The 21772-nt window shown below is 51.2% G+C and overlaps 1 protein-coding gene across 3 annotated transcripts in view; it reads right to left on the bottom strand.

Moving 5' to 3' along the window:
• The window catches only part of STK32C (serine/threonine kinase 32C), a 68901-nt gene that overhangs the window by 6138 nt on the left and 40991 nt on the right, over positions 1 to 21772 (bottom strand). For 2 of the 3 annotated variants that reach the window (XM_048311648.1, XM_048311650.1), the window contains 6 exons: positions 5083 to 5234; positions 3348 to 3521; positions 2861 to 2898; positions 2101 to 2190; positions 1377 to 1480; positions 1169 to 1285 (listed from right to left, as the gene is read on the bottom strand). In XM_048311648.1, coding sequence (XP_048167605.1) covers positions 1169 to 1285; positions 1377 to 1480; positions 2101 to 2190; positions 2861 to 2898; positions 3348 to 3521; positions 5083 to 5234 — 675 coding nt within the window. The remainder of the gene's footprint in view (positions 1 to 1168; positions 1286 to 1376; positions 1481 to 2100; positions 2191 to 2860; positions 2899 to 3347; positions 3522 to 5082; positions 5235 to 21772) is intronic. The other variant, XM_048311649.1, reaches the window with a different exon arrangement.

The following is a 21772-nucleotide window of genomic DNA, read 5'->3' as shown; positions in this document are numbered from 1 at the left end:
GGATCCCTGCAGAGGCTCATCCTTTCAGTCCAACCTCTGTGACACCAGGGACACCGCTCCATTCATCACACACACGGATTACTGAGCACAGAGAATAAAGTTCTCAATGCTCGCTTGTTCTGCGAGACAGCAGTCTGAGGGCAGAGCTGGTTTTCAAAGCATTCAGCACCTGTGTCCCACTGCTGGAGGGATGTCTAATGTGAGGGTACAAACAACGTGGAGGTGCATTAACACAGGGTGTGGGCAAGGCTTCCAGAAAATTCCATGCCTGTCTCTCCCATGAAAACCTTCCCCGAAGTTCAATTGATGAGACCTTTGCAGAGCATACTCAGAGCCCCACACGTGTCCCAGCTCTCCTGAGAGTGGGATGCTCAAGGCAGCTGAGCTGTGTCCACTCTGGCCCCTCTCCAGGAGCCCCACCTTCACTCTGGACCAGTTCTTGCCATTTTCCCAGAACACAGGATTTGAGTCCTGACCCCTCAGTATGGGCATCTGCAGCTGAGCGTGTCTGGTCTCCCGACTGATGGGCACCTACAGTGGGACCTCCACAAAGTGCCCATGGAGGATGGTTTCCCTTAAACTGTGGCACAGTCCTACACACACTGGTCCTAGGTGGCCACAACCTATTTCCAGAAAATAAGGTCAGCGCTGGGTCTTTTTCCAATGCCAAAGGTGACGATGCACGGAGCAGGTGATGCTGGCTGCACTTGCAGCTCCCGAGCACAGGGCTGCTGTAAAGGGCACGTGGGCAGGACACCGGGCCGGGGTACCCCAGCGCTTTGGGGGGACGTGGGGGTCCCTTCCCGGCTGAGGGGGCTGCTGGCACCTTCCAGGGAGAGGCTGGATTCCCTGGAAGCCCGGCTGCCCGGCAGATGGCAGCGCAAACCTGCCGAATGCGCCGGCACAGCCTCTGCCAGCCACGCTGCTCCTCACTAAACGGAATCTAATTATGCAAGTTACCCACCCAACATTAACTCCTATCACAGGCACTTATTTGCTGCCAGCACCGCGTGTATCTTTCCTACAGCAAACTCACCAGCTACTCTTCTGAGTCCTCAAGCAAGCCAGAGCTAAACCAGCTGATGATACATGCTGATAACTTCCCAGCTAGTCCTGTCCACACAGTAGCTACCATCCAACCCCAGCCCGGCCCAGGAGGACCATTCACCTTCCGCAGCAGCGCGACCATTTCCTTGGACCAGGCCGAGGAGTACTGGACGCTGACGGTGCTGAAGAGCTGCACCAGGGACTCCACGGGGTTGTTGGAGTGGATGTCGTACGGCCTCTGGGGACAAGAGCACAAAGGTGAGGAGTACCCCCTCCCTCTGGGTCAGCCAGAGCACACGATCCGAGGGCCAGGACGGCCGGAGCCCTACCCAGCCCCGCAGCAGCTCGTACGCCATGATTCCCAGAGACCACCAGTCCACCTCGAAGGAATAGCCCGTCCCGCCGCTCAGGAAGGAATGGAAAATCTCCGGGGCTGAGCAGAAAGGGATAACATGCAACAGGTTATTTCTTGTTCTCTATTCCAGTATTCCATGTCAGTCAGTGCACAACGCTTATGGAGATTTTTGTGCGCGACTGCCCAAGGGGAGGCTGCGTCAGGCAGGGGAGCAGCAGCGGCAGCAGCCCTGTGCCTGCCCTCTCTGGGAACTGGGATGTCAGCCACCTGCAGGGACAGCCCTCCCAACACAGGACAGCAGAACCATGGGGACCCCAGGAGACAGCAAGGCCAAGGCTGGAGCCAGAGAGGGAGAACAGAGAGGGATGGGGAGTGCAGGATGGGATGGGGAGGGCAGGAGGAGGAGGCTGGACAGGATGAGGAGGACAGGGTGGGATGGAGAGGACTGGGCAGGATGTAACGCAGAGGGCAGGACAGGACGGGACAGGATGGGATGGCGTGACATGCCAACCACACTGCCTTCACACCGGGAGCTTCTTCCCCTTCTCAAACAATCAGGCTCTGCTGAACAACTTGGACACAAGCGTCAATGTCCTAAATTAACTCAGGGCCCCTGCCCCAGCCAGGGCCCATCAGGCAGCTTGTGCTGAGCACTCCCAAAACGTGGCACAGGCACGAGAGCAGCAATTGTTTCTTACCCATGTATGGCTTTGTCCCAGCCAATGCAGTCGCTCTTTCACCGTCCCTAATGATTGTTGCAATATTAAAATCTGTTAAATGGGCATGACCTTAAATAAAGACACATTTTAAGAAGGAATTAATGGCAGTGCAGTGGCAATGCAGAGTCAGAACACATTTGTTTCATAATCTTCTGCCCTTGGACAGGGTAGCACAGACACAGGCAGGTCAGGGTCAGATCCCATGGAATGGCCATAAGAGATCCCAAAGCTTTCCCAGGATTTGGGCTGGCCAGGTGATTAAAGGGTAGGGAGCTTTGGGTCTTGATTTTAAATCACACTTGGAGCTAACCAGTAACCCCCAGCAGCCTCAGCACTGGCCAAATTGCTCTGGCCAGAAGTTACAGGGATGAAAAACAGGGAAACACTATCAAAGAACCACAGAAAGTTTGGGTTGGAAGAGACTTAAAGATCATCTCGTTCCAAGCTCCTGCCATGAAGCTTCCACTAGACCAGGGTGTTCCAAGCCATTAAACTGCAATGACTCCAAATTCCCAGGGCTGCCACTCCATGCTGACCACAGCACACCAGACAGGCCAGTTGAGTGATCCTCCCCAGCATTACAAAGCACAGGGATGTTCAGCCAAACATGATCCAGTGAAAGGAGAGCAGCTTTTCCCACATTTTCCCCAGGTAAAAAGATGCCCAGTACACAGGACTGTAAAGAATCTGTCCCTGGAATGAACGAGGGAGCAAACAGAGAGGAGCAGAGTGATCCTACCTTGTTCATCGAGGAGGATGTTGTCTGGTTTTACATCTCTGGGAAAAGAGGGAAGATTATAGCAGATGGAATCTCAGTCAGATCAGGGATGAGACTTAATGACAAAAATCCTGAAACTGTTTATTCATCAAAAATTAGGAACAAATATACAAATAACAAAAATACTCTAACATGAGGCAAGTCCCTTTATGATGGACTAGAAATATGCTTTTCCTGGACAACTTGGTGAAAAACTGGAAGCATTAGACTTGTTCAGGCCTCATTCCCAAGGAAAATGAATAACGCAATATTGGAGATACTTGTGGGAAGCCCTGGATGACTTTGACACCTGCCCTGGAAGGTTCAGCCCCCCAGTGAAACATCAGACTCCCTCTGAGTGGTGGGGGGCAGGACCAGCAGCCAGAGGGTGGCCAGGACCAGCACAGACAACATAACCAACCCCAAACCCAGCAGAGGCAGGTCCCACCAGGTGCCATCTGCGACTTACCTGTGGATGATGTGCTGGCTCCGCAGGTAGTCAAGAGCCAGCGCCATCTCACAGATGTACAGTTTGACTGTTTCCTCCGTGAACTGAACGTTTTGCTGCAGGTGGTAGCGCAGGTCACCTCCCAGGAGCAGGTCCACCACCATGAACATGTCCTCCTCATCCTGGAAGGAATACCTGCAGGACCAGTGCCCGGGGAGCAGCTGAGCCTCGCGGGGCTCACAAACCCAGCCAGGCTTCTCCCCTCCCCTAATTACACAGCTCCTGTGAGAACTGCAAATGGTCCCACTATGGGCACAGAATCCCAGAATCGTTTGCATTGGAAAAGCTCTCTCAGACCATCGAGTCCAACCATTCCCAGCAGTGCCAAGGCCACCACTGACCCACGTCCCCAGCTGCCACAACCACAGGGCTTTTAAATTCCTCCAGGGATGGGGACTCCACCCCTGCCCTGGGCAGCTCTGCCAGGGCTGGACAGCCCTTTTTGGATAGAAAATTTCCCCAGTATCCACCCTGAGCCTGCCCTGGCCCAGCCTGAGGCCGTTCCCTCTCCTCCTGGCCCTGTTCCCTGCCAGCAGAGCCCGACCCCCCCGGCTGCCCCCTCCTGTCAGGGACTTGTGCAGAGCCACAAGGTCCCCCCTGAGCCTCCTTTGCTCCAGCCTGAGCCCCTTTCCAGCTCCCTCAGCCGCTCCTGGGGCTCCAGCCCCTTCCCAGCTCCGTTCCCTTCCCTGGACATGCTCCAGCCCCTCCAGGTGCTTGCAGTGATGGGCCCAAAACTGAATATGCAGCTTTGCTGCTTGCACCTTCACAATCAAGCAAGTCCAGCTCAAGATGCTGGCTTGTTTTTTAAATGAATTCCTACACTAAGCAATGCTTCCCTGGAAGAGATGAGTATCCCAGGGAATGTCCCCCTGCTCACCCTGTCACTGTCCCTGAGCAGCAGTGCCGTGTCAGCCCACCAGCACAGAGCTCAGGCTCTGTCAGCCGCACACTTCAGAGAAACTTCACATTTTCAATTGCAAACAATCTCATAAACCTGCTTAAAATATCTCAGCCTATCCTGAAGATGAATTGGAGAACACAACTGCTAATTTAACCAGATAAACCAGAAAAAGAGATTTATATTTACTGTGGAGTAAACCGCCTCTCTAAATCTGCCGTGGGTCCCATGGGAGACTGACAGCAGTGGGGATACACCAAAACAACGCTCATTGTTATATTTGGTGACTGCAGAAGGAAAGAGTATGTGGGATTGTATAATACTTATGAATCACTCACTTCTGCTCCCATCTTAAATGTAGGTTTATTCTAAAACTATGAGCTGAAAGGGCTTGCTATGAGAACAAGTTCTATCCAGAATTTCATTACTTGTTGGGCAAAACATTTGCAATTGCTAAAAACCTGAAAAATATCAATATTAACTCAATTGGCTATTCTGGAGCAATTAATCAACAAAACAAATGTGACACATCTCCCACTTCCATCACTTCGGGTATAAAACTTTCTCAGTTTTTACAAGTTCAATGTGATTTGAGGAGTGTTTTTTAAAATTAGACCCTAAAATGTTGCTCAGTAATGAGGATATTTCTGCCAGTGCACACACAGTGAAGTCATTATTGAGCAACTTGAAATGTCACTATTTGTAGTGATCTGTTGCTGAAAAAGTTATGAGAGGCCTTCGAATTATCAGGTGTGTGGCCCTGCAAGCACTGGAGGCACAGAGGAGGGAGCTGCTTACCAGAGATTCACCAGGAACACGTGCTCGATCTCCTGCAGGATCTCCAGCTCCCTGAACACGTTGCGCACCTCGTCCCTTTCGATGCACTGCTGCTTGTTCATGTACTTCATGGCGTACATCTTCTCCGTGTCTCTCTTCTGCACAATGCACACCTGCGGCGGGAAGGAGAAAAGAGAGTCAGGAACACGTTGCACATCTTCGTTTGCTGCTTTAGGGGCTGAGACTCACTCTGCTCAGCACCTCAAACATCCCCGATCCCTAGGCTGTGACTTGGCACCTACGGACAGCAGCATCCCTGCTCCCAGCGCCGTGCCCGACTGGGGAGTGCACGGCCTTTGCTCCAGCCCACGGGCCATCAGTAACTGCAGCTGCCTCCAGGGCACGATGGCCGGCTGCGGAGAGCTTTCCAAAGGGAGAGCTTTCCCAACAACTGTGTCTGAGCTGTGCGAGAGACCTTTGGGCTCTCTGTCTGTGGATGGAAGCCGGCGTCAGGCAACCGCGGGGCTCCCTCCCTTCCAGCCTCGCCTCGCTGCTGCCCACAGCCGCGGCTGCCCAGCGCAGCAGGGTGGGTTTCACCTGCCACGCACATCGCTGTGCTCTGGAAGAGGAAAATAATCCCCTCTGGGTTAGCAGAAAGCGCTTAAAATGCAAATTCGCTACAACAACAACAACAACCACCTGGAGCAGAGCGATACCCCGAGAGTGCCCCCGGAGCCCAGCTCTGCCGACGGGCACGGAGCCCGCCGGGCGGGCACGGGCTCCCCACGGCACAGCCTTGGGCGCCTCCTCAGTTCCTCTAATGACACCTTAATTACCAAGGTAACTGTTTTTAAAAGGCTAATTAGCTTCACGGTAACTATTTTTAAATGAACTAATGGCATGTCTATATCTGCTATAATTATGTGTGCCCCCTTTTAATTATCAAACCTGCTGGTAACTAAGATGAGCTGGATGCATTCCCTTTGGCAGTTTGGCCACTGCCGCGCTCGGGGCGCAGGGCGGCTCACCCGGGCTGGCTCCAGGCCGAGAGCGGTCCCGCTCACACCGGGTGGGAACAAGGAAAGGGAATTTCTGTGGATGGCAGGAAGCCGCAGACCGGTGAGAGCCGCGAACACTCCGCACCTCCAAACGCTGCCGTTAATAACCATTTGCAAGTGCTAATGGTGCTCAGTATAATATCATCAAGGACACGCTGCCGCACGGAGGTGACAAAATAATGGCTGGTTATCGTTAGCCTGATAAACCCCGCAATTAGCGATGCACAGGAATTACCGGGATTATTTTCCGCCGTCGTTACAATTACGGTGAGAGCTGAAAATCAGGTGTTGCAATAATCTCTGCACACCTCAGAGCTCACGTTAAGGGCGCTTCGTGGGTAGAACGACCTGAGCTGTTTCCCTGGGTCTGGACCCCTCCGGTGCCCATGGGCGAGCAGAGCCCATCAACTCCAGCTGCCAGGGACTGTTCCAGGGACAAACATTAGGGAAAACCTCCTTCATGCAAACTTAATAATGATAATAAACAGCCTACCACAACGCACACCACCAGCAGGATCCAGCCCCCGCCTAGAGCAGGCTGAATTGGTTGTACATTCAATAAACCAGGCAAAAATAACTTTATACATTATAAATTCTTTGAGCAGCAAAGCCCTAACAATTTTCCTTTAAAACATGGTCATTGCTGCAGAACTGCTCTAAAAACAAACCTCTGGGTAACAGCCATCAAGGCACCGAGCAACATTCTCTCCTGATGTCAGTTTATTCCACATTGTTGCTGGAAGCTCATTAATTTCTAGGTGGTTTATTTTTTAGGTTGTGACTTGCCGTACCTCAATGAGTATTGCATGTTATTCTGATGTCATTTGTTTATTGTTTCTCCACAGTGAAAATGGGAGCTCAGCATAATAAATGAGAAAATGATGAAAACTTCATGTACTCTGTAATTATAATAAACGGTTTTCTGTAATGGAACAGCATCACCTCCACACACAGCAGCACCAGTTCCGGGCACTCTGGAAATGTTTGTTCTCTGATTTCTGGGGAAAAAAGTGGATCTCAGTGGAGAGGTCCTTCCTGCAGCTGAGCCCCGTGGAATGAGCGGGGGCTGCCCCGTGCCCACGGGAGCTGCCCGAGGGCACAATGAGCCCCACGGCCGATGGACAGGTGGGGCTGCGGCTCTGAGTGCTGCAGGGACGCTGCACCACAGCCATCTCCACGTACTGATCACATTACAGGCTCTTGGTCGGGGTCTAACTCAACACCCGGACCGGTGCCGGTGCTGCCTCGGCTGTGCTCAGCCACTCGGTGCCCCTCCACAGGCAGGGACCATTCCCAAGCTGCCCGGGCTTACAGAAATGCATCAATGTGTTTGTGTCCCCCCAAAATGTCAGTGACACAAGACGTATCTCTCTCTTTTTGTGCTTCTCCGTTCATGCATCTGCTCCTGAGGAAGGAATAAACATCTATTTGGTCACAAGTCAAGAGTGCATTTTTTAAATTAATCCATTTTCAGGCAAGTCTACGATGCAGAGCAAGGCAAGAAGCAGAAATGACTGTGTCCTCATTCTGCACAATGCAGCCACACAAAGGGAATGTTTGGTGGTTAAATACAGCCATTAGGAAAAACGAGTGGAACGGAGCCAGCCCTGCGAGGCAGAAGGCGGGCAGCAGCTGGGAGCGGATTGCTCAAGACACGGCACACAAAAGCTTTGAGAGAGTCCCAGATACCCCGAGCATTCCGGCGCTGCCAAGGGGTTGTGTGCAGCCGCCCATAGCGCCGGGAGGGCTGGAGCCCCCAGGCACGATTCCTGCCAGGAGAGGGGCAGGTAACACCTCCCGGGCCCACCCCAGCCTCGCCTGTGCTGTCACCCGAGCTGGCAGCTCCTCTGCATCCGTGCGCTTCCCAGCCCGCTGCGCTTCCTCAAGGGGGCTTTGCCTTTTCTCCTTTAGGAATCCAGTAACTTTCCCCCCTGCTGATTCTGAAGGAATTCATCGAGCTGAAATCCCCACTCAGATGAGAGGTCACCTAATCATCATTAAATAGCCTGTCCTGACTTAGCCTTGTTATACAGGGACAGCACAGTCTTCCTGGGCTCAAACAGAAGGCAGTGTCTGCATTCCAGGCAGGATCCATGCAGCTGGTCAAGAGCGGGGATCGCTCTACCTCGGCTGCACAAAGACATTGCTTCCTTCTGCCCATGCAGAGGTCACCCAAAGTGAAGGTACTCGTGCCCCCTGAGGGACGCCACCGTCACGGCTGGTGCACAAACCCACAGCTGACTCAGGGATCTGTCTTTCGGGTCTGAACTGGGAGCAGTGGGTTTCCTTCTTGAATTTCTCTTTCTTTGGCTTCTGCCTTTGTAAGACGAGACCGATGCCCTGTAATCCTTGCACACACAGACACTGTTGACTTCAGCTCAGAGCCACTGGGACATTTCAGTGCACAAACCTGGATTTCACTTTTTTTGTTTTTAGAGCAGAGTCAAGGCTTAGAGTCAGCCAACACTACACACCTACAACAAACACCTTAATCCCACCCACTTCTGAACCGGGGCCAGACACTGCTCTAGTTTACAAAAATGCTTATTTGCAGTGTTTGCACCTTGCCCACATATACTGATTTCTCCTCCAGCTTCTGCTGGGAATTTATCCCTCCCTGTTTTCCCCAGTATCTACAGAACTGCCATTTTACCAGACAGGTTAGAATTTGAAATGCAGAGCATTAACATAAAATTGCCCACAGCACCCAGAAGCATCTCTAGGCTTTGGGACTGCCTGGGGAAAGAAGTCTCTGCTATGGGAGACACACGGCAGCAGCCTCAGGAAGGGTGTTGAGGAAACAGGAGATTTGCAGCCTCTGGAGCAGGAAGAACTAGGTCTTCCATTCTGAAGGACCAGAAGCAGTGAGAAGGCACTTACCATGATGTAGAAACAGCTCAAGCTTTTTTGACAACTGATTTCATTTTTGAACACTAAATTTTACTTTAGAGACAGACTGCAAGAGCAAGGACAGGCTGGACAATTGTGTTCACTGGTTTCCTGAGCTTCTTGAGCAAAGCACAAAGCAGGTGAGAAGGGCTTTACTGCACCTATGCACTGCCAAAAGAATAACCTCAATATTGGCTTCCAACAAGTTCATCTCCTTTAGCCAAGTTCTCCTTGAATGGCTCAGCTCTTACACCAAGGCTTCATTCACGTTTCCCAGGGTTTTCATCCTGTCATCCCCAGGACCCCTCTGCTTTGCTCTTGTACCAAGAATTGCAGGCAGAATCTTGCCAATTATCTATTAAAAAAAAAAAAAAAATTTCAACTCTCAGCTGCTATCAGGAAAGCTGCAAACAGGGATCACTCTGTTCTGGACATGGCCACAGCTGCACAGGACAAACAACTACTTCCCTGGCATTTAAATGCATCTTCGTATCCGTCCTGTATTATGATGGTGCTGTTGGCAATTAAAATACAACCCTTCCCTGGTAATTAGCATCTGTGTAATACTGGTAATCAAAAAGTTCATCATAATTTGTTCTACAATTCTCACAAATATTAAGGATAAAATCAGCTCATCCAATTTCTTTTTAGGCATAGCCAAGAGAACAAAGCTTAAAGCTGCCTCGCAGGTGTATTTGCAGTGATATAATTGCAGTATCAGGGATCGTTAAGCACATGAGCCATGGGAACAGCTGGATGAAGCTCTGCTGGAAGCATCTGCCACGGGTACCCCCAGGAGCACCTCCCCTACAAGAGCAGGCCCAGAAGGGGATGCAGCCCCTCAAGGGAGCTGCTGGTCCCTCGAAGGGGCTCGCCCTCCACAGATGCTGACCCAGAGCTTGGTGCCACGAGCACGAGAGGCTGGAAATGTTAAAGGCTGCCAGCACCTGCAGGAGCCTGTGCAACCCCTCTCCATCCCTTCAGGGCTGGCCCCAGGGAGGGAGCTCTGGGTGAGGCAGATCCTTTCAGACCTACCCTTAGTGGGCCATGGGTCCAGTAAAGCTCAGCGGGGCCTGTGGCACCAGGCAAAGTCCTGGGCCAGGGCTGCAGCTGTGCACAACCTGCCCATGACAGCGGCACTCGCCCCACGCTCAGCGAGGACACGTACCTGTAACTCTGTCTGATCCTGAATAAAAACACACTGAATCTATCAAAACCCTGCACTGCTGGGCTATGCAGCTTATTTAAGCAGCACTTTGTCCTGGAACAGCTCTGAGAGCAGTGTCTCTGGCAGTGCTTCTCCCAGCGATTATCTCCAGCACACAAAGACCCATTTGCAGGACCAGGACATCTGCTGCCATTCCCACCTTTCCTGTGTGCCAGTGACCCAGCCCAGGGGACACAAACAAGTGACGGCTGCTGGCTGTGCCAACAGCTCTCCTCAGCCTTTCCATCCAGCTCACAGAAGCACGGACTCACGGAATGGTTTGGGTTGGAAGGGACCCTAAAGCTCATCCCATCCAACCCCTGTCATGGGCCGGGACACCTCCCACTGTCCCAGGCTGCTCCCAGCCCTGTCCAGCCTGGCCTTGGACACTGCCAGGGACCCAGGGGCAGCCCCAGCTGCTCTGGGCACCCTGTGCCAGGGCCTCCCCACTCTCAGAGGGAATAATTTGTTCCCAGTATCCCATCTAGAACTCCAAAGTTGCCGTGGTAGCCAAACAAGTGCAACCCTCAGGAGCCATGCTCTAAGTATGAGGTTATCAGCTCAACAAATCTGCCTTCACATCTTTAAGTGCTGAAGTTGTTTCCATTTCCAAACACCTTGCCACATTTCCCTCCCTAAGATATTTTTCATGGAGCCTTACAACTTTAGTTTTTCCCTGCTGAAAAGATGTGCTTTTCCACAAGATTGATGGGCTCATTTGTCAGAACACCATAAATCATTAAAATCTCTTTATGCAGCACTGCTATTTGCTGCAGCCAAGTTGTAACAGCAGCTGATGAAACTTTTATTCATAGCAAGCCTGTTGGTGTTTCCAGGTCATGTCAACACTTCCATAAAAAATCTCTTTCTCAGTTGCTTATGCTAGAACCAAAGAAGTCTTCTGACCCAAAATAACACCTGCTGTTCTCAGCAGCACCTCAGTGTGCTGTACATCAGAGGATCATAAAATCCCAGACTGGTCTGGGTTGCAAGGGACCTTAAAGATCATCCAACTCCACCCCCTGCCATGGCAGGGACACCTCCCACTGTCCCAGGCTGCTCCCAGCCCCAATGTCCAGCCTGGCCTTGGGCACTGCCAGGGATCCAGGGGCAGCCCCAGCTGCTTTGGGTAATCTCAATAGCTTCAATCTGGAATCCTAAGAATGTGTTCCTATGCTTCTCCCCTGCAGGTCCACAGACCTCCCTGAGGCTCAGCAGACCCCTGTGGATCTGTGTCACCTCTGGGTGTGCCCAGCACTCCATGTACTGCCAAAGGAAACCACAAGTGCAGGTGCAGCTGGAGTGGCTCGAAACACAGGCAAAGCTAAGCTTGTTCATGCTTTTTGGTTTGTTTTTTTTTCCCAGAATGAGCCTTATTCTGTCTTGCTCACACAAATGGGACAACCAGCACACTGAAACGATGTCAGGAAAAGCTCTCCTCATTGGTACCCTGCAAACAGGGAGCCGGGGCCTTCCAGTTGGTGTCTAACTGGGAACATTTCCTAATTTCCCTGCAAGAAATCATGGAAGGGGGGTGCAGAATGTTATCGACGAGGTCTGAATCCTGTGATTTAATGCAATTTAAGGTGATTCAGAGTAAGCATTTCCCCTTAATGTCATGCTGAGAAAATAAGGTCCCATCAGACATTAAGCAGATGTTTCTGTAATTGAGTTTGGATATGGGGGATTATTTGACTTGCAGCTCCAAAACACGTGTATTCTCTTCCTCAGGAGAGACACTAATCCAAATAAACAAGGAGAAACTGAAGAACTGACAGCAGAGAAACCTAAAGAACAAAAAGGAAAGAGGAGCGTTTTTCTTTGCTTTTACTTGTCCTGGTTCTCCACCTCTCCCCCTGCACGTGGCTGTGCAGCCTCATCACCAGCCAGGCACCCCAAACCTGGCGTCTTCACTCAACGTTAAAACAAAAATGTCGACATTTGGGATCATCCTTTGGCCACAGCCCAGAGCACATCTCCGGTGTGGCACGGCATGGACTTTGCCTCAAGGCCATGGAGCAGCCGCCCGGGGAGGTTCGGCAGGGGATGGGCTGTGCCTCCACCGTGTGGACAGCTCTGCCGAGAGCAGGGAGGAGGACAGCCCAGGAGATGTGTTCTGGAGCTGTCACACTTCCTACGGAAAGGCTGTTAGGCATCTACATTTTTGTCTGGCTTTAATCACATGCTCAGAGATCTCTGCTGGGCTTTTCTTTCCCAATAATTAAAGTAGAATGATGAAAACTCAGACCAACCTGCAGAGATCCCTGAAGACGTTGTGACCCATCTTTCTGCCTTTTGGATGGATCCAAACCTGGATCCAGCATTTCCTCCACCTCAGCAGCACTCCACAGATCTACATGAGGACCTGGACCCCTGTGCACAACCACAGCTAATGAGTGTTTTCTGAACAAATTGTGCAATGTTTTCCTGTGGGTGACAGGCGTTTTGAGTTATGTCTAGCATTTGGAGCCATGTCTCCTTAAGGCCAAGACTACATTCTGTGATAGGCTGGTTAAAGAGGCAAAATTATTTTTTTTAGCTATATATTTGACAGATATTGGGAACAGAAAGAAATCTAATTACTTCCAATGAAGATTGGAGGGCCTTATTTAATCTCTGAATGTAAATTGATGTTGAAGTTCCCTGACCCCAAGGCAAGAACACTCGCTGTGCTATTTTGAAAAGCCTCATCACTCATCATGATCCAACCCTGATGGGCGCTGGCATCGAGACCCAAGTGGCCCCAATGTCCTCGTTTGTGCTGCTGCCACAACACGGCCCCAGGCACCAGAGTTTCCCTTCTGTGCTGAAGGAAATAAACACAGGTCTTTCTTTTCAGCCAAGAAAGAAGGGGATACTCGTGTTTCACAGTGCAAAACCCTCAGGAGGAATCAATGCCACTTGCATCCAAATGCTTATTTTTCCCTTGGCAGAAGCTTGCTCCACTGAGCTGGTATTTACCACCAGGCTGCACAAAGGGACCGGCCCTGGAAGAGCAGCTGTAGAGGCTGAGGCGGAGATCCGATCCCTTCCAGCGTGGGGGCACAGGGGTTGTGATGTGCCTGGACACAGACAAAACTCCTGCTCCTCCTGGCTGGGCTCCTTCCTCCCTCACTGGTCCCACCGGCCACGCCTCAGCAGCCACCTTCAGACAAGGGCAGCCTGTCCCCAAGGAGCCTTCACAGGCTTCACAAGCCTCTCTACCAAACCTACCAAACAGCACTTAATTACATCAAGTTACCAAGATAAAGGAATAAGCTTTATATTTCTCCGTATTTCCAGGGATGGGACTCCTCTGCCCAGGAGCACCCTGCAAATCTTAGAATCACAGAATCCTAGAATGCTTTGGGTTGGGAGGGACCCTAAAGCTCATTCCATTCCACCCCTGCCATGGGCAGGGACACCTCCCACTGTCCCAGGCTGCTCCAAGCCCCAATGTCCAGCCTGGCCTTGGGCACTGCCAGGGATCCAGGGGCAGCCCCAGCTGCTCTGGACAACAATCTTAATCTCTCTGACAAGCCCGAAGATCGCAGCAGGGGCTAAAATGGAGTTGCAGAGCAGAGCAGAGCAGAGCTGAGAGCCGGAGGATGCAGCAGCTGCCCAGACCTCTGCGAGGGGCACACAGGGCACAATCCCAACGTGGGGCAAGAGGTGGGCAAAGTTCCTGCATCCTGGCAAACAGCACTTGTCCAGCTGGCAGCCGGGAGAATGGGCTGGTGTCAGGTAATCTTCAGTGTGGTTTGGTTTAACTGCACCACTTGCTGTACATGAACAGATAAGTATTTCATACTGCATTGCCCTTTATTGAGAGGAATTTTTAGCATTTACTTTTAAAAAGAATTTTTAGATCAAAAGTAATAATATGGCACAACAATCTTACTGCAACTCCGTGAGAGAGCGACAGGAACAGAAGGAATCTCAAAGGATTTTGGACATAAATAGTAAGTAAACGGGAGGTGAGGGTGGAAAGCAGAGACACAAAAGGCTTCTGTTCAATAAATATAGTTTCTTTCCATGCTTTTCCTTCTTTTAAAAAAATCTCATGGACTTACAGTCCAGAGTGTTTTCTGAAGGGAGGTAGAATCCCTGATAATACAGATAAAATATAGTCTATCCCAAATGTGATGGTTCAGTAAGAATAAAAAAATACTAAGAAAAAATAAGAAAAGCCAATTTGCAATTGTCAAAGTGATCCTGTAGTTATAGTTTTATTTCAGAGAACAAAACGGCCAGTTGGTATGAAAATGGAAAGCACTAAATTTAGAATTCACAACACTTTCACTCCTGATATTTTAATTTTATGGAACCATTGAAACAGACATGATTTTGCTATGTACATTACATAAATAATGTTCAGGCCTTTTCAGCAGGTGACCCTCGCTGAGTTGCACCTGAGGGCCCCTCACCCTGGCCTTGGCAACAGCATCACTGATGGAAAGAGCCAGGGGGAAGGGACCCAAACCCACCAAAAATCACACCCTAATACCTACGCTGCTCACAAACATGTTCTGTATTTCCTGGCCATTTTCTCAGGAGCCCTTTGCAGTGACAGCCTGAGCAGCCTGACCCCTCCCTCAGCCCATCCTCTGCTGCCCTCTTTCCCCAGTGCTGAGAGTGGTGTTGAGCACGGAGATTCATCAACAGAGACAAAAAGAGCAGGTGCCATGAGAATTACCCATTTCTGTCTCTTCCTCCCAGATCAATCCACCAGTCTTGGGCAGAGAAGGTAGTGTGGAGCAGAGCAGTGGCAGGGCACAGCTCCTTAGAGAGGGCTCTGGTTCTGGAGAGCAGGGATTTATCTCCAGGCCGTGGGGCAGCGCGCGCCCAGCCCCGCTCCCAAACACAGCCCCGGCCTGACCCAGCCCACGCCCGGCTGTGGGGGCTCTGTGCAAGGGACCTCCTCAGCTGGATGAGACACCCAACCCTCCACACAACCTTTCTGATCCACCTCCAAAGGTCTATCCCACAGCAGTTTTTCCTACATCCTCTTCTTGCCCATCTCTACAGTAGACCAACATTGTTCATCTGGGAAACAAGGCAAATCACCACCTTAGAGGACAGGAAAAGAGGCCATTTCAAAGGAGAAAGGCTGGCAGGAAAACTGGGAGGAATAAAAGCACCTGGTGTGCTCATCACTGGGAATGACACTTCCTAGCAAGCCTGGCCCACACGAAGGGCCTGTCCCATGGCAGCACCAGCACTGCCACTCACTCCAGGTGCCCAACACAGGCTGCGGGTCCCTCCAACTGCGGCAAAATTATGTCAGATGCTCGTCACAACACTCGTTTCTATTGTTAGCTGTGCACCAGTTGCATCAGTTTCCGCTTCTGTTTTTCATGTTCCATCTTTAATTCATTGCTGAGGTGCAGGAAATCCCAACAGCCTTGTAGTGGCTTGTGGGCAGCTCCTGCCTTCACTGCAGGAAAACCAGAGCAGAACTGTATCCAGCCTTATGGAGCTGTGTCCACACAACTCCCAAGAGATTCAGATCAGTTTCTCAGCAGCACACAGACACTTCAATAGGAATTCATGAACTTTAGACCCACAAGAAGAAATACATCCTGTGAAGAAGAGGAGAAAGTCTCCTTCCACAGGCACCACTGACTGATGGTACTGCCCAGAGTAACAACAGGGTACACCCATAAGGCTGTGGACAAACCCAGGCAGTATTTTCCTTAATAAACTCTATTTGCTGTATCATGCTGATGTATTCATAATTTCATAGGAACTGAGGACATTGCTCCTTATAATTTATGACATTAAATGGTTTGTAATTGGATTGTCCAACCATGAGCATTAACACAACATCCCAAACTCACAAGCTGCAGCTTCCAAGGACCTGTAGATGACCTCGATGTCCAACACAGCTTCAATTTTATTGTTGCCAAAAGCTGCATCTGACGCTGGAACCTTCCATCTCTCAGTTCCATTTACAAGCTGGTGGGGGTGTGTGCTATGATGGCTTGTCAGAACAAAAACAAGATCCAAATGCTGGTCACATTTCAGCCTCTAGAAATTTATAATTATCATTAGTGACAGAGGACAGATTTTTACTTTAAAAGTTAGAGTTTTTAATGTTGGCCATGTGAGAGCTGCAGTCTGGTGTGGCCACGTGGGCCATGCTGAGGGCAGGAGGAGCCTCTGCCAGCGGCACACAGTGGAACGGGAGGTTCTCCTGAGAGCAGTGCTAACAGAACTATAATCAGATTTCCAATTATTAATCTGATCAATGCCAGAACATTCTGCTCTTTGTCCTTACAGATGGATGTTTATTGAATTCAGTGATGCATTTAGGCTACGTCTCACAGAATCACCGAATCCTTTCAGTAGGAAACGACCTCCAAGATTGAGGTTCAATCTTTGACTAAACGCCGCCCTGCCAACCAGAGCAGAGCACTGAGTGCCACGTCCTGTCATTCCTTGAACACAACCAGGCAGGGATGGGGACTCCACCACCTCCCTGGGTAGCCTATTCCAACACAGCCAGGTCACCATGACCCAGCTCCATCCTGCCCTGCTCCTGCTGCAACTCCTCTTCCTCCTGCTCCTGTAACGCTTGCAGCTCTCTGTCCCCTCACCCACCGCGAGGCTGGCCCTTCTGACAAAGGGTCAGGGCTGGATTCAGGCACATCTGCCACTCCGCAGGCAGCATATGCTGATCCATAAAAAGGTTTCCTTAATCAAAGACCCCAAAATGAGATCTCTTTTGGGTTCAGGAGGGGAGGGGGAGCGGGGAGGGTGTGGGTGGATTTTGTTGTAGAATCTAATGCTGAAAAAACTCTCATCTAAGAGCCTGGAAGAACCTGAGCAGCCAACTGCTCTCAAGCCTCGATGCATACACAGGAATTCAGGTGAGAAGACACTCCTGCTGACACAAGCCACAGCGAGCTCTCCCCGCACCAGTGGCAGGAGCTGCCGTGCGGTCCCGCTCCGATGCCGCTCCTGCCTCCAGACTGAGCGGAGCCGCTGCCAGATGCTGAGGATGCAGCCCGTCCAGCCAGCCACCACAGGGCACTGATCACCTCTGCCACAGGCCAAGCCAGCCACCGTGGGGACATCAACCACCTCTTCCCCACCTGCCCCGAGCCACGGCCATGCTCCAACACCCGCTGCTGGCAGTGCCAGCCCCCCGTGGAGCCCTGCAGGGGTGGCCCAGGCTCATTGGTGCATGTTTGGGTGGAGGATGATGCTTCTGCCTTCTGCTCTCACACCTTTCCTGTCCACAGGAACCTGGCTGCTGGAGTGGGGGTCTGTCCCACCTCCCATCCCACCTACACCCCCCCACCAGCGTGACTCACCCACAGGGAATGATGGGGGCTCAAATAAACCCCAGGCACTTTCTAATGCAAATGTTAATAAGGCACCGGGTGTCTAACAATAACTAAAGTGGGCAGCTTGTTTGATAAATCACTGTCTTTTGAAGTCTGATCTTTCAGAAACCCCAAACAGGTCTCCAGTGGGGAAGGGCAGGATAATCCCCGGCTCCTTGCAGCTGAGCATCCACGAAAGAAGAAAAATCACTTGGTACTACCTGGGAGATTGCATTAAAGGGAGGATCCCCCTGTGTGTGCTTTGTGCTTTCTCACACGCCTGCTCCTGGTCACTGTCCCCAGCCAAGGGAGCTGCTCCTGTGCTGGATGCAATGGTGGAGAATGTTGTGGAATCAGAGAATCACAGGACCATGGGATATCCTGGGTTGGAAAGGGCCCACAATGAGTCCAGCTCCTGTCCCTGCCCAGACCCCCCAACAACCCCACCCTGGGCATCCCTGGCAGCGCTGTCCAAACGCTCCTGGAGCTCTGGCAGCCTCGGGGCCGTGCCCATTCCCTGGGGAGCCTGGGCAGTGCCCAGCACCCTCTGGGGGAAGAACCTCTTCCTAATGTTAATGTCCTTCACGTCACTCCTGCTGCAGCTGCCCATCTCCATGGGCAGCCTCGGGGGCCAGGCGGGATGGGGCCTGACCAGCACTGATGGCCCAACACCAGAGGCTCTCCAGCACCCTGGGACACCTCTCACCCGGCTGTGCCCTCTCCAGTACCAGGCTGCCCTTTGACAAAGCACCCTTGTCTCCGGAGCCTGCCAGTGACATGGCGCGCGATCGAGTGACAGGAGCAGCGTCCAGCAGGGACGTGCACCCCAAGTCCCTGCCTGTGGCTCTGGCAAACCCTCAGCCTCATGTGAGATCCAGGACAATAAAGGAAAAATCAAGGGCAAAAAATATCTGTGGCAGCTAAATATCAAGGGATTAAGTTTCCAGCCTTTCTTTAGGGGGAAAAATCCAACATTTATAAAGCTGCAAAAAAAGAAAATGGATCAAGCTAGTGTTGATGTCAAAGAGGGATTCAGTTGAGAATAGACTTGAAGGGAATTTTATTTATGGTGCAGCTACTGGGTGGGCATCTGTGACCTTTAGAAAATGGATTAAAGCCTTTCTATACCCAGCTCCAGGCTGTGTGAATTATTGAAGCACCAAAATCATGAAGTAGAAGTACTTGTGCAAAGCAACCCACACACAGCCAGCCTTCCCTGGGAGGGTCAGTGCGGAGCCGGGCACAGGGACCAGGATCCCTTCTAGAGGAGACTGAAAGCCAGGTCCCCACGGGCCTCCAGCCCCACACCACTGGTTCCCTCTGGAAAATTCCATTTCCTGCTGCTGCTCATTCCTGCCCCAACCCTGGTTTAATCCCCTATTTCCAATGGCACACAAAGACACAAATCTGTGCTGAAAAACTTCAGGTGTGTTCTTATTCCTTCACAGCAGTGAAGTGTAGATAATGAATTCCCACAACCCCATCCAGCTCTTTATCCCTTGGAAAAGGCGGCTGGGGCTGAGGCTGCAGAATGAGGAGGGAAGCCCAGGTGGGAGGAGGAGTACAGGCCAAACACCCCCAGCTGCCTCACAGATCAAATGGACGGCAACTGCAGCCAGAAGAGGCCAACTCCTCACAGGGAGAGGTCCAGACCCTGCAACGCCACCGATGCCTTCGGAGATTTCTGGGTCTCATCCTGTCTCTCCTGAAGCACAATGAACTTCAGAGCATATTTCCCATTAAAACAGGGCCACAATCTGCACCCCATTCTAGAAACCCTCTCCTGGCTGCTGTTCCTTGGGAAATGGCACCAGAGCAGCCAAAACCTGAGCAACTGCTGCTGCTGCTTGGAAAGGAGCCTGTGCTACAAGAGGAACACTATGCTGATACTAAATCACTGAAAATCAAATCATACCACCTCTACTATGTGTGGAAAATATTACACACTTGCTAATTGGAGTAAACATGGAATTGAACCTGACCTTCATTTGATTAACTGTACCTTAAAGCTGATTAAACCCATCTCTAGACATCAGAAATTGGCCATTTATTTCATGTATGCCAGAGCCACAGCTCGGGGGCTCTCAGGCTTCTCAAATGGGATTTCTGAGTTCCTTTTTCTTTCCTTTCCTACAGCTCCCACACCGAGGACCTCACAGTCTGTCCTGAGAGGTGCACAGTGGCCGTGGAAGGAAATGCTGTGCCCAAGGCCGCCAGAGACGCTGCTCCCGGGTCCTGTCACCATGAGTCACACGGTGTCACAGCTTCCACAGCCCGCTCATGCACACGGACATGGACACTGGCCCCTAAATATGTTCCTGGACACAGGCAGAGAGTGGTTATATCAAACAAAGCAACTAAGTCACTCCTCAATTTCAAATACACTTGCCAGGTAGAGAGTTTTATGTTTTCTGTAATTAAATGTGAGTTGTAAATGACTTGGTAAACGCAAAAAGCTTTTCTCAGTGTCAGAGGAAATTCAGCATATTGACATAATTATCCAGAAAGATGACAGATGAATCATTTCAGTATTTTGTTGAAAGTGTATGTACAGTTCTGATGCCTGATAGACTGCTACGTGCCAGACTTAACCTTTCTGCAACACAAAGCGCAGAGCGAGCAGCCACGGGGAGCAGCCACAAGGAGCAGCTCTCTTCAAAGCCAAGAGGCTCCTGCCCTGGGATAAGAGTGGTTTTTTCTCTGTTTCATGTTCTGAGCAGAATTAATTTTCCAGGTGCTGCTGCTTAAAAGAATAAAACCTCCTTCTCTGCAAAGTTTATATTTGAAGTATGAATCTTCTCCTATCAGTGCAAAACAAAAATGTGAGCTGCTCTTTTTCACCAAGGTTTTGAGTTAGTGTTTGGTCTTTGATTGTGAGCTGAAGACACAAGACCCTGAGTGTTCCTGTTCTCACCAGGAGTGTCTGGGGAGACTTTCTTCTGCTGTTTGCCTTATCCTCACAGCACAAGGACTGAGCTGGTATTTAATCATTCACCGACCATCATTCAACAGAAGCCCAGAAATCTGACAGAGCTCTGCTGCAAGCTTTCACCTCTCCTTGCTCAAGGGATGTGGCTGCAAAGAGGGGTGAGTGTTTCAAACCACCCCCTCAGTGACTTGCACACTGCTGGCAATCCATTTTCATCAGCCCTGGAAGTCCCAGGCAGACTTACATCAAAGCCCAGCAGGAATTCACGTGGGTGGGTTGTGCCAGAGCAGGGTAATCGATCTCCTGGTGCTCGTCAGGGAACTGAGGCTGTAATGAAACGTCTTCACCAGGAAGAAGCACTAATGGCAGCACTGTGACTGACTGTGTCCCCTCTCCTGACTCTCAGAACAGCTGGACCCTCCCCACACAGACTGTGGCTGATTTTGTGCTGCTGCCGTTACTCAGCACTGACGCTGCTTAATACATTTCAAGTATTCAAAAAGAGATTTTCAGTAACTGGTAAAAATTTGGGTTCTTCTGGCCAAACAGGTCTCAGATCTCCTGGGAAATTTCTGCTTTTGCAAAGTTTCCATCTTCCAGCCATCCAAGCACAGCAGGTCAGGCTGCTCCCGAGGCCGTGGGAGCTGTACCACACAGAGGGAGAAGGCAAAGGACAGTGCGGGTCATCTCCAGAGCCAGATCTGGATCTTCTCACCCTCATGGCACGAGCTTTTGATCAAAGTACGATGGGAGAAACTGGCCTAGATGACCCGACCAGAGGGAAACGCGAGCAGGTGCAGCCTACCCCAAGCACTCGGCTTGGCCTGTCTCCTACCAGTGTGTGGGGACACTTGTGTCACCCTCTGAGCTGGGCCAGGCTGGGCTGGGCTGTTCCACAGGTCTGACACTGCACGTTCTGCACACTTTCCAAGGCCATGTCCCCTCCCAAAGCCCCAGTCCTGGCACACGGCCCACAGCACAGAGAGCCACCTGAGCAGGTGACACACCCAATTCAGCAGGGTCCAGGGATCGCCACAGGGACTCTGCTCCCACAGCTCCCATCCACCACACACAGGGGACTCTGCTGCACAGAGGGGCACAGCTACTGCTGGTCACAGCAAAACACGGGTGACAAAAGGACTGCAGACCTCCCAAGGTAGCCCCTGAATGCTGTGCTGGCCCTGCCAGCTCAGGGGGAAATGCTGAGAGTCACCTGCACAGGGATGGAGTGAGAGCCAGCGAAAAAGGGAATGGAAAAGGACTAACACCAGGAAACCAACCAGTAACCGATTCCCAGAGATACACAGCTTTTTGATCA

Source organism: Corvus hawaiiensis, chromosome 8 (genome assembly GCF_020740725.1).
Source record: "Corvus hawaiiensis isolate bCorHaw1 chromosome 8, bCorHaw1.pri.cur, whole genome shotgun sequence".
Lineage (NCBI taxonomy): Eukaryota > Metazoa > Chordata > Aves > Passeriformes > Corvidae > Corvus > Corvus hawaiiensis.
The sequence above is the reverse complement of the archived record's forward strand: the minus strand, read 5'-3'. Positions and strand labels throughout refer to the sequence as shown.